We start from the raw sequence: 13,150 nt of genomic DNA on the forward strand, positions 1-13,150 counted from the left end.
TGTTGTCAGTCCTGACTTATGAGCAGACACTTTAATGCTCAGAGCCGTGAAGCCACTCACCTGAGAGCACACAGCCAGGAAGTGGCCGAGCTGGCCTTCAGTCCCCATCACCAGGTGCCCAACCCCCACTGTGCTCTCCCTGTTGCCCTCACTTCCACAAATTCAGCTGAAGCCCAAAATATGGCAGCTTTGCAAGGAAAAGGACTTTGTGAAAAGGGCATGTGGCACTAGGAGGGGTTTTGTGGAGGGACCACTGCCCCCTCCCCCTCGGCTGTATTCCAGAAAGGGGGAGGTTGTAGGTGGGTCATACACCAGCTGGCGGTCTCCTCTCCCGTCCCATGTGAGCCCCAGTGTCGCTATCCATGCCGTCCTGCACAGCCCGATACAGTAGCCACTAGCCACATTGGCTATCTAAATTTCAACGTATATTCACTCAGTTATCTAAAACGTAAAACTTCAGTGCCCTAGTCACACGTTTCAAGCGATAGCTGCACGTGGCTGGCGGCCACTTTCTGGGACAGCACATGCTGTCCCTTCGTCAGGCAGCCCCCGTGGCCGCAGCTTTGCTGGGCCTGGAGGACGGTCTTGCCTGTGGCATCAACAAGGTGAGGCATGTCCTTGGCAGTTGGAGGTGAAGGTTCGGAGGTGAGGGAAGAGGCACAGAGGCGATGAAACCCCAAAGCATTCGATGAGGAGGTGGAAGTCATGATCAGGCATTCCTCTCCCCAGCAAACACCCTTTTTCCTTCTTTCTTGTAGAAGAGAGTTCTTTTCCTGACCAACGATTACTTCTTCACAGACATCAGTGACACACCTTTCAGGTGAGGGGGCCCCCGTTTTGTGTGGAAGGGGGAGCGGTGGTTGGAATGTAAATACCCACCACTCAGGGCAGAGCTCTCCCATCGGGGGAATGAATTTTCTTCGATTTGGTTGGCAATTTTTGTGGTAGCCCCCCAAAAAACCCAGGTTTGCCTGCAGGAAACAAGATTTAGACACACTCTTTGGGTGAATCCTTCTGTGCAGGGGTGGAGCCGGACTGCCTGGGCTGGGTTCCAAGCCCACCTCGAGCCGGCTGTGTGACCTTAGTTAAGGTACTCAACTGCACTTGGCCTTTGATTCTTACCTGTAGAAGGAGGCCCTTGTAAAAGGAAATAGTAGCTCTTTCTTTGTGGTCGGTGAGGACAGAGGATCTTAAAGCAAAGCAATGTAAGCAATGGTAAGATGAAAGATGGAATTTGAAATTGTCTTAGGTTCCTTCCAACTCGTATTCAACTTGAGGAATTACACAGATTAGTAAACAAGTAGACTGTATCTCTGAATCGCCTCATTTCTCATTTCTCTCCTGCTCAGCCTGGACTGCTCATTAAGATACCTGAGGAGTTTTGCAAAGTTGCCAATGCCCCAAACCAGTAGACTCAGAGTTTCTGGGGTGGGGACCCAGCACTAGTATCTTTTAGAGCTCCCCAAGTGATTCAGATGTTCAGCAAATATTAAAAGCAGTATTCTACCAGGAGAGAGAGGACAGCATTGTGGGATTCACCAGGCAGGAAAGGGCTCTCCTGTCTGTGGGACCCCGTGGGACACAGAAACCTCTCACAATTCAGGAGGTCCCTGAAAGCTCTGGGATGATTCTTGACTAAAATGGGAGCCAAGGGGGCTCCTGTCCTAAAGAACGTACAGGGTCCTTCTCAGGAAGAAAGGCCGATGAAAAGAATAGAACAGTTCTAGAGGGGACAACCTGCAAGGCCAAGGGCAAAATCTTGTCCCGCAGGCCACTTGTCGGGGCAGAAAGTTCACAAACCTCAAGTGACTGTAAGGAGGGAGGTGGGCCAGGTGCCCCTTGGCCCTTGCTGTCGCTGAACATGCTCGTTCTCTGTTCTCCCCACAGCCTGGGAGTGGTGCTGTCCAGGGGCCATGGAGAATACATCCTCCTGGGGAACACATCTGTGGAAGACGGTGGGTCTGTGGCAAGTACTGATGGGCAGCGTAAGAGGGAAATGCAGATTCTCCCGGGGCACTGAGCAGGGCCAACCGGGGGCAGAGCCGAAGCCTCCCAGTCCAGGACTTGAGAGCAGACTCTCGGAGCGGGGCTGCCTGGCCAGGAGGGGATCTGCAGGGTGTGCAGGATCTGTGGGCAAGTTGTCAAACTCAGTTCAGCCTAGGACTAGCCTTCGTGGAAAGCTTTGCTGGACCAGAGGAGGAGGGCCTCGAGGGGAGGTGTTTCTCTGGACAAAGCTGGACTTCACCTGTCAGAGGGCATGACAGAGGAGGCGGGGAAGAGTAAAGGAGCAAATCCACAGAAGCTGGCTAAGACGGCCACACCAAAGCACTGCAAACTGGCGGGCTTAAAAACCAGAAATGAGTTCTCTCGCAGTTCTGGAAATCTGCCCACTCTGACCCCTCCGGGGCAGGATCCTTCCCGGCCTCGCTAGCTCCTGTTAACCCCAGGCATTCCTTGACTTGCAGCCTTTGTCCTCATCACAGGGTTTCTCCCTCTGTGGGTCTCTAATTTAGCCTTGTAGAGGGACACCAGGCATGCCAGGTCGCAGCCCACCCTAATGGCTTCATCTTCACTTGACTACATGTGCCAAGACCCTATTTTCAAATAGAGTCACATTCACAAAGACTGGGATTCATACTTCAACATATCTTTTCGGGGGACACAGCTCAACCCATAACAGGGAGCTTACAAGACATGAACTGAGAGGGGCGGCGAGAAACCAGGGTCGGGGGGAGGATGGGAGAGAAGGGCCCCCCGCTCCCTAACCCAGCATGGTCTTGACTTCCAGCTGCCTGAGCACCTTGAGAGCACAAAACCAATACCCAGGGCTCAGGGATGTCTCGGGAAGTCTTGAGACAGTGGGGCCACAGTTCCAATGGCCACATTCTGTCCATTCTTCCCTCACTATCTCTTGAGTGCATCTCATCCGTCCAACTCTCTGCCACCGCCCCAGTCATTGTCACCTCTCTCCTGAACGGTCACAGCAGCCTCCAACTGGTCTCCCACCTCTCCTTTCCTGTAAATCTCTGCCAGAGGAACCTATCTAGAAATGCCAGATCACATTGTGTCACTGCTAAAGGACCTTCAGTGGCCCTCTGAATTTTTTGGCGGGAGGGAGTCATTTCTCCATGCACTAAGCTTCAAGGTCTTCCCATGTGCTGTTCTCTCCCTTGAAAAGCTCTCCTCTCCAGGGCCCACCCTCTCATCTCATCTAAGTTAGACCCACTCTTCACGTCCCAATGTAGATGTCGCTTTTCTGGGAGCTGTCTCTGGTAGACCCCTGTGCCCAGCCCCGTGCTCCCATGTGATCCCTGCATTCGCTCTTTCACAACAACGTCCATGATGTTGGACATCTCTCCTTCTCAGTCTCCCATTGTCCCCAAAATGTCCAAACTCCCTGGGCATCCACGACGCCTTCTTGAGGACTGAGTAGGTGCTCTGTAGGGCCTTTGTTCCTTCACTTATTCAATCCACAAACACGCAGTGAGCACACGGCTGGTGCAGGGGTAGCATGAGACTACAGAGATTACACAAAATGCACATGGCCCATCTCTGGGCTCTCCTTTCAATGGGCCATTCAGCTCAGTTGGGTACAATGAAACCATTGAAGCCAAAAATCACGGGTTTCAAAGTATTAGCTCCTTTCAGAGAGATCCTAATAGGTGAGATTTGGACATGAGGCAATGGGAAGAAAAAGCATTTCAGGAAGCAGGAGCAACGTGGACAAAGGCATGATCTGTACAAACCCACCACCAGCATAGCGGTTGAGTCCCTCCCTCAGCTGAGAATAAGGAAGAATGAAACCCAGTCCTGCCCCAGAGAAGCTTCCTGACAGTTGTTCGTAAGCACCTGAGGTGCATACCCTCACCACATCCACCGAGCATCATACTGAGTGTGAGCTTTGGTTTCAGGCCTGCACGACTTGCTTCACCCAGATCTGGCCCTGGCCAGTGACTGGTAAGTGGGTAAGTCACTGTACGTGAGGAAGAGAGAATGGGAGGGAAGAAGGTGGAATTTTCCTGAGGTGACATTGACTCTCCTGGGCTCCAGGATCTACTGCATCACGGATATTGACCCTGACCACCGGAAGCTCAGCCAGCTGGAGGCTGTGGTCCGCTTCCTGACAGGGGAGGACCCAGATCTCGAGTGTAAGTGCCAGCTCCACCCACGGAAGATTTTCTTTTCTTTTCTCTTTTCTCCTTTCCTTTCCTTTTTTTCAAAAATTTAACTACATACGAGTATGATACTTATCAAAAATTATATAAACAAATTTAAAGTGAAATCAGAAAAAAAGTACACTAACCTTGATGGGTAAGGTCTTGATGTGTTTTTTTTAAGTGCTGAATTACTGACGTTTTATTGCATTAATTATCATTATCAACCTTTTTTTATTCAAGCATAATTAATATACAGTGTTCTATTAGTCTCAAGTGTACAGTACAGTGATTCGGCAATTCTATTCATTACATGGTGCTCATCACGATAAGCACCCTCTTAGTCCCTGTCACCTGTTTCCCCCATCCTCCCACCCACCTCCCCTCTGGTAACCATCAGTTTGTCTCTGTAGTTAGGAGTCTGTTGTTTTTATTTTGTTTCATTTTGTTTTGGTCTGTCTCTTTTTTCTTTGTTTGTTTGTTTTGTTTCATAAATTGCACCTGTGAGTGAAATCATATGGTGTTTGTCTTTCTTTGACTTATTTCACTTAGCATTATACTCTCTAGATCCATCCATGTTGTTGCAAATGGCAAGATTTCACTCTTTTTCATGGCTGAGCCACCGAGGAATTTACTCACTGCCAAGTAGCCTTATCCCTCAAACTCACCCATGACTTAAAGAGAACAGGGAGATTTTCACTTTGGAGTCAAGAGGTTGTCTGTGGTCCTGGCACTGTGATAGCATGGGTGTATCCCCATGTCAGGGACCCAGATCCCTTTGAACGTCTTTCATCCTGGCACTGGGAGCGCTCTGGAGAGACACACAGTGTAAGGGCCTCAGCCTGCCCATAGATCTGTCCCTACCACTACCCAGCAGAGGGCCCCTAAGCCAGTAACTGATGCTCTGTACCCCCAAAGTCCTCATCTTAGCAAAGGAGAGTCTTCCAGCAGTTGGTGTCTTGTAGCCTGTGGCCTTGTTTTCCAGGGCCTTGTTCTCAGGCTAACCTTAAATTTCCCAACACAGAAGCAACTGGTGAAATCAGCCACACCCTCAGTAGGGTCCCTCTTCTTCCTCTTTGGAAAAGAAGTGGTCCTGCTGATGTAAAAGTATCACCCCCAAGGAAGACTTTGCCTCCCATCTGGCCCAACTTATTTGTGCCTTCATTCATTCATTCATTCCATCAGTAAATCTGTACTGAGCATGTACTCTGGGCCAGGCCTGGTTTGGGCACTGAAGCGACAGAGATGGCCCAAATGGGTGAGGCCCTTGCTCTCAGGGAGCTCGTAAACTGGTGGAGAAACCACACCATAAAGAAGCAAGCATGTGTGTAGATGTAGGGATTCCAAACTGTGGTAAGTACCATGAATAGGACTCTGTGTGGGGTCCTTTATAGTGCCTGACTCTGTCAGACCCTATTACTCACATGGAGGATGAAAAAGAGCTGCCCATTGCCTTCACAGGCACAGGATCAGCTTTGAGGTTGATAAAAATGTGGACATAGACAGAGGTGACGGCTGCAATCATTGTCAATGTACTTAATGCCACTGATGTGTATGCTTTAAATTGGTGGATTTTTTTAAGTAAATTTCACCTCAATAAAAGTAAATACTTTTTTTAAAAAGGAGAGAGGGAAAAGAACCACCCATGCAAAGAGTAGGGGGGAAGCATCCAGACCAAGGAACAGCATGCACGGAGGCTCTGAGGCAAATTCAAACTCACAGACCTGGCAAAAGGCCAGTGTGCTGGGAGGGAGATAACCAAGTTGCAGAGGAATGGCAGCAGAGAAGAGAGAGGGCTGGGTCAGGACAAGGGCTAATGTCACGGGGGCGGGGGAGTTCTAACTTCACAGAATACCAGAACTGGGAAGAGCATTAGAAACCACTTAGACCTACTCACGTATTGTTTGGGATTGAATATGTGAAGGCTGAGAGAAGCAACATGACTTCCTCTAGCTCATATAGATGGTTCTATGAGTCCCAGACATGGACTTATGATGCACATCCCATCCCCTGAGGTCAGAGTTCCTCGTAAGGGCAGATGAGCTGTGTTCATCGTCATGGAGGAAATAAGTTGTTTGGTCTCTTATTTTGCCCCCAGGTGATGAGGAGCTTGTGCGGGAGGTACTGCTCGACGCGGTGGTGACCGCCCCCATGGAGGCCTACTGGACAGCGCTGGCTCTCAACGCCTCTGAGTATGTCCAGGGCTGGGCGAGGTTTCTGAGAGGGGAAGCACCCCCAGCTCCCAGGATTCCCTTGGCTGAGTCAGGGTCCCTCCCACTAGGTGGCTGGCAGCTCAGGAGACAACTGGGTCCAAGAGGAATCTGATGAGGGTGGGAAGACGTTGGGGGAGTGAGAGCTACCTTCACACGGCCCCAGTAAAGCAGGGACTTGGCACGGCATCCACACCCTACGCATGCTGCTGCTCTCCCCTCTGGAAAAACATCAAGTGTATGGTCTCCTGGGCATAGGTCCAGATCCCCCACCCACACTGCAGTAGCCCCATTCCAGGAACACCTCTCTGAGGCTGGGCTGTAGTTGTGGGAGCCCCTTCACCAAGTGCCCTGGTAAAAGTGGTTTGAGTAGATTAGGACCTCGTTTCCAGCAAGTAAGCTCAAGACACTACAAAGTACAGACTTGGCCTTGGTCTTTCCCAGTGCCTTAGATTTCCTCACTCCCTTTGCTGATGTTTACCTGGTGCTATCACATTTAATGGACAGGTAGAAAGAAGAAATAAATGGCTTGTGTGTGTGTGTGTGTGTGTGTGTGTGTGTGTGTGTGTGTGTGTGTGTGTATGCACGCACATGCATGTTGGGAAGGTAAAAAACTAATGAGGTCAAGAATATAGTGGACTCCACCTTGTTCCTGAATAGGAAGATTCAACATTAACGTCATGAAGATGTCAAACCTCCCCAAGACACTCAAGTTATTTAATGCTAACCTACTGAAAACAACAGCATTTTATATGAAACAATCACCTATTTAAAAAAGCAAGACACAAAAAGCTGTGCACAGTGTGATACCATTTCTATAAAATGGAGACAAGACAGTATGTCTGTACATGTGCATGTACAGATAGACTATCTTTGAAAGACCAAGTAGGAAAGAGTTCTCATTGGTTGCTTCTCAGTAGAAAAATGGGTAACTGAAACAGGGATGGAAGGGACACTTTTCACTGTATAAATTTTTGGTACAATTTTGAGCCATGTGAATGTATTATCTCTACAAAATTAAATAAAACTAGAGAACAAAAAAAATAAATAAATAACAGGCCAAGCACTGTTCTGAGTATTTGGTGTATATTAACCCACTGAGCCTCATAACCACCTTGCTATATAGATACTATCGTTATCCCCATTTTACAGATGATGAAACCAAGGCAGAGTGAGATAAGCAACTTGCCCAAGGTCGTATGCCTCCCAAGTGGCAAAGCTGGAATCAAAACCTGGCAGCCTGGTTCTGGGGTCTAGGGAATTGGATCACTGGTTTGGAGAGAAAGGACATGATCTTTATCTTTCCAAGTTCTGAGATTAGCCAGAGACATTTTTAAAGTTGAGAAACACTGAAGAACAAATATTCTTAACCCAGGTGTATATTAGAAAAGAAGGCCTGGACGGGCACCTGGGTTGCTCAGTGGGTTAAACCTCTGCCTTCTACTCAGTTCAGGATCTCAGGGTCCTGGGATCGAGTCCTGCATCGGTCTCTCTGCTCAGCAGGGACCCTGCTTCCTCCTCTCTCTCTCTGCCTGCCTCTCTGCCTACTTGTGATCTCTGTCAAATAAATAAATAAAATCTTTAAAAAAAAAAGAAAAGAAAAAAGAAAAGAAAAGAAGGCCTGGAGAATTAATATAAAATGGCATATAGGTAATATAATGCCCTATCATTAATATCAATGAAGAAAAGATATTTGAACAAATAATAATATCCATGCATGTTTTAAAAAACTAATCAATAAAATTAAAATTGACTGGCGTGCCTGGCTAGCTCAGTCGGTAGAGCATGCAACTCTTGATCTCAGAGTTGTAAGTTTGAGCCCCATGTTGGGTGTAGAGATTACTTAAAAATAAAAATCTTAAAAAAAAATTTGACCTAAGCCTGAAAGTCAACATCTGAATGGAGCTAGAGCCTGTCTCAGCTAAAGATAGGACTAAGGCATTCCCATACCCCTACTACTGCTTAACAAGGTCAGAAGGTATCAGTCAGGTCAGCCAGAGAAGAGAATGCACATAGAAGCAGTGAGAAGTAGAAAAGGTAAAGTAAATTATCTCTGTTTAAGAAGGTCATAAGATTATATATCTGGAAGCTCCAAAAGAATTTATAGGAAAACTACCATAAACAATAAGAGAATTTCGTGAAGTAGCAGGGTATAAAATGAACATTCAAAAATTAAGATCCTTTGTCTATGCAAACAAAAAAACTAGATTTAAAAATGTCATGTGAAAATATTCAAGAGGGCAAAAAATAAAATGTAATGAAACACCTAGGTATAAACAATAAAATTTGTCCTAAAACTTACACAAGAAGAATTATAATATACTCCTGGAAGACACAAAAGTTGACTTGAACAAATGAGGAGATACTCAGTGTCTTGGGGTAGGAAGAACCAGCATCACAAAGACATTAATCCTCTGTAAGTTAATTTATAAATTTAATGTAATCCCAATAAAAATATCATCAGTATTTTTCTGGATCCAGATAAATGGATTATAACATTTACTTGAAAGAATAGTAAAAAAATCTCTGAAAAAGAAAGGCAACAAAGGAAGTTTGGTCCTACCAACATATTAAAACATATGGCAAAAATCTCTATAATTTAGAAAGTATAGTATTAACACAAGAATAGAAAGGCAGACAAGGGGACAGAATAGAAAATCCAGAAATTCTTCTAAATGCATATGGAAAGACATGTCAGACCAGGGGAAAATGGACTCTTTAGTATGTGGTTTGAGAGCCATATGGAGAATGATAAAATTGTATTATTTCCTTACACCATACACCTGGATAAAGTCCAAATGACTCAGAGATTTAAATGTAAAAAAAAAAAAAAAAATGAAACCATATAAGTACTAAAAAAAAAAAAAAAAAACATGAGCCAATTGCTCTAAAATCTAGGAATTAGGAAACCTTTCCCAATGATGACTCAAAATTCAGAAGCAATAAAAGAATGACTGACAAATTTAACAGCATAAAAAATATTTATTTGGCAAAAATAAAAACATGAGCAAAGTGAAAACAGAAATGACAAACCAGAAAAATGTTTGCAACTTATATAACAAACAAAAGCTTAATATCCCTACATTATCGAAGAACTTCAAAAATACAGAAGTAAAAAACCCAATCACTTTGAAGGAAAAAGGAAAAGAAATATGGACAGTTCAGAGAATACATACAAATAGTCCTTAAATATATGTCTAGTTCATAATAAAAGGAGTGCAAATTAAAACTGTACCAAGTTTTTAATTAAATTAAATTTAAATTAAATTAGAACTGTCACTCATCAGATTGATAACATCTAAGTTTGTTGCCAGTCAGGCTGGCAAGGCTGTGGGCAATCAGGCTTGTGTATATTGTCAGTGGGTATACAAAATGTTTCAAAGCCTATGGAGGACAGTTTGATAATATCTAATAAATTACATACTCATTTACACTCTGACTCAGCAATACCATTCTAGGAATGTATCCTTAAGATATACCATGAAGGGGTGCCTGGGTGGCTCACTGGGTTAAGCCGCTGCCTTTGGCTCGGGTCATGATCTCAGGGTCCTGGGATCGAGCCCCGCATCAGGCTCTCTGCTCAGCGGGGAGCCTGCTTTCTCCTCTCTCTCTCTCTGCCTGCCTCTCTGCCTGCTTGTGATCTCTCTCTGTCAAATAAATAAATAAAATCTTTAAAAAAAAAGATATACTATGAAAAATAGGAAAAGTTACATACATGAGCTTTTTGTTCGAGCTCCATTTATAACAGTGAAAGATAGAAATAACCTAAATCCATCAGTAGGAGCCTCGTTAAATAAACCATGGTAGGACCACATAATGGAATACTATGTAACTGTAAAAAAGGACAAATCTACATACTGCAGTGGAATGGTCTTACCAATGGAGAAAAGTATATATAATACCCCCACTACTTATTTAAAAAGAGGAGAAACAAATATATTTTCATAGTTACCTACACATATATAAACATAGATGCATGTATATGTATACATATGTGCACCTATATTTTTTAATGAAACAATAAACAAGAAAACAAAAAAAGATTACTTTAGGCAGAGTGAAAGAACAGGGATAGAGACAGAGACAGGCTTATGAACATGCTTTATTCTACATATTTGACTTTGGAACCATGTAAATGCTTTATATCATTATAAAACAAGATTAGATTTTCTTAAATAAGCTCTAAAAATTTGAAGGCAAATGAAACAAATAAACATAGTTTTGTATCAAGTTCATGACGTAACAATGTAAATTCTTTCAAGGGACTTGAAAACACAGAACCATAAACAACAAATAAATAAAATCTTAAACCGTGTTCAATAACCACATTGCTAGAAAAAATATTGGCACTATTATTCTCAAACTTATAGATGAATAGAGCAAATAGTATTATGTTAATGTCATTAGGAGCCAAGGTTTTCAGCAAATGAAAAAAGAGATGCAAATGTTTTAGATCAAAGAAATTAAGATGTGCTGCTGAATATGAATTGGAAACATCAATGAATTTGTGATATGTTTTCCCTGAAAGAACAAAAAGGATACCCTGGCCCTGTCCATGGAGAAGATCAACCTCAGTGAGCACCCCAGAGCTGGACTGTGGACTTTCAATGTGCATATTAAGAAGTCCTCATTAAAATGAGTCAGCAACCCTTGGAGAAATGTCTGATTTCAGGACAGGGGCGGAACTGTAAAACATGAGTCGGGAGCATCTTGTCATATCCAGAAGAAGTTACTAAAGACTATCAAGACATTGTGCTGGGGGACCCCAGAACCAACCTGAAGTGGCTTTCACTGGTCAAAGGGGGGACAATTAGAGTAACCAAAGTAATGACAACTTCAATGGATTAAAACATATTTAATGTGTTTAAATCCTGTGTTCATAATGGTACTGAGGAGGAAAAAAAAAAGCTTTTTAGTCATCTTCAGAAAATGTTAAGAAACCAACTCATTTTTCTAAAAACTGGTGAACAAACAGAGATTCAATTATTTATCCTGGCTCTCCTATACAAGTTTGCATCTCAGGATAGCCAAATATTGATGAGGAGAAGTTTATAAAATAAGTTTATAAAATAAGGAAGAAATTAAGGAATATCCCTATTTGGCCACCTCTAGTCAATCAGATAGTATATGCCTCATGACCAAGAACACACTGCCTATAATAACTCAAACCTACATCAAGCCAGTAGGTCTAACTACTAGCTTGTAAGAAATACAGGGGACAAGAGAGCATGCTAATTAACACCACAACATCGTGATCTGCTAAACCCAGAATGCAGAAACACTACGGAACAAATGACCTACTTCAGCGAATAAATTGCAAGGGAAAGAGAAGGGACAGAGAGAGGAGACAGAAAGGCTGAAAGTGACTAAAGATGACTGCTAATAGGTGTGGGTTCCTTCTGGGGATGATGAAAATGTTCTAAAATTGACTGGTGATGGCCACACAACTCTGTAAATATACTAAAAACCATTCAATTGTACATTTTAAATGGATGAACTGTATGGCAAGTGGATTATAGTTCAATAAATATAAATTTCTATTATCTAGATCTAGATAGATGAGAGAGAGAGGAAAGAAAAAAGACACATGAACTTGTGGACCCTAGTCAGATTCTGATTCAAATAAGCTAAAAAAAGGATTTTGGATTCCTGGATTATCTGATGCAACTAAGGAATGGAGGGGTGGGTTTCGGTGTGATAATGGCAAGAATAAAGGATTTTTTTTATTCTTTATATTTTAATGATAGAAATTAAAATATTCACCAATGAAATGATATCTGAGATTTGCTTCAAAATAATTTAGTTGAGAGGCTGGGGGAGGCTGTAGATGAAACAAGATTGGCATGGGCCGGTAATTGTTGCAGCTGACCGATGGGTACAGGAGTCTCATTAGACTATTCTCTACTACTTTTGAATAAAGAATTGCATCAGAGGTGCCTGGGTGGTGCAGTTGGTTAAGTGTCCAACTCTTGGTTTCGGCTCAGGTGGTGATCTCAGGGTTGTGAGATTGAGTCCTGCATCTGGTTCTGTGCTCAGTGCAGTTTGCTTAAGACTCTCCTGCTCATTCTCTCTCTCTCCCTCTCAAATATATATTTTTTAATATATATATCAGGAAACTTTTTAGAGAAAGTCACTTAGGCCCCAATCCCAGAAATTCTTGTTTCTACAACATCAGATGGGGGCAGGCAGGCCCTGTCTGCATTTCCAGATCCGTTCCTCAGTGGTTTTCCAGACTGTAGATCAAGTGCTTTAATCCAGCTCCAGGTGTCATCAGTTGAATGTCACATGGTACAGCCTTCTTCACAGAATCCCAGTAGGGAAGCCCCAATACCCACACAGCTGAGCCTTGATTTAAAAAAAAAAAAAAAAAAGAAAAAGAGAAAAAAACTTCCCCTTGGCAATGCTTTGGGCATTGCCTACCTTCTACACTCACTAAACCACTGCTCTAGGTACTGCGAGAAATTGGGTAATAACCTGTAGCAAATTGGGTGAGAGGCAAGAATATTAATAAAGTTAGAAGTAATTAAATAAAAACCACACATAACAAGCCCACAGCTGATGTCATCTTCTATGGTGAAAACAATGAAAAGCTGAAAGTTCTTCCTCTAAGATCAGGAACAAAGTAAGGATGTCAGTTCTCACCACTGTTATTCCACATAATAATGGAACTCCTAGGGACGCCTGGGTGGCTCAGTTGGTTAAGCAGCTGCCTTCGGCTCAGGTCATGATCCCAGCGTCCTGGGATCGAGTCCCACATCAGGCTCCTTGCTTGGCAGCGAGCCTGCT

General features: G+C 43.7%; 1 protein-coding gene across 1 annotated transcript in view; it reads left to right on the forward strand.

Annotated features, from left to right (window-relative positions):
* Positions 1–13,150, forward strand: part of CACNA2D4 (calcium voltage-gated channel auxiliary subunit alpha2delta 4) — a 114,470-nt gene that overhangs the window by 52,434 nt on the left and 48,886 nt on the right. Inside the window, exons 19-23 of the mRNA XM_047742879.1 lie at positions 759–820; positions 1,888–1,955; positions 3,912–3,957; positions 4,051–4,148; positions 6,253–6,346. Coding sequence (XP_047598835.1) covers positions 759–820; positions 1,888–1,955; positions 3,912–3,957; positions 4,051–4,148; positions 6,253–6,346 — 368 coding nt within the window. The remainder of the gene's footprint in view (positions 1–758; positions 821–1,887; positions 1,956–3,911; positions 3,958–4,050; positions 4,149–6,252; positions 6,347–13,150) is intronic.

The sequence above is a fragment of the Lutra lutra genome, chromosome 8, assembly GCF_902655055.1.
Source record: "Lutra lutra chromosome 8, mLutLut1.2, whole genome shotgun sequence".
Taxonomy (NCBI): domain Eukaryota; kingdom Metazoa; phylum Chordata; class Mammalia; order Carnivora; family Mustelidae; genus Lutra; species Lutra lutra.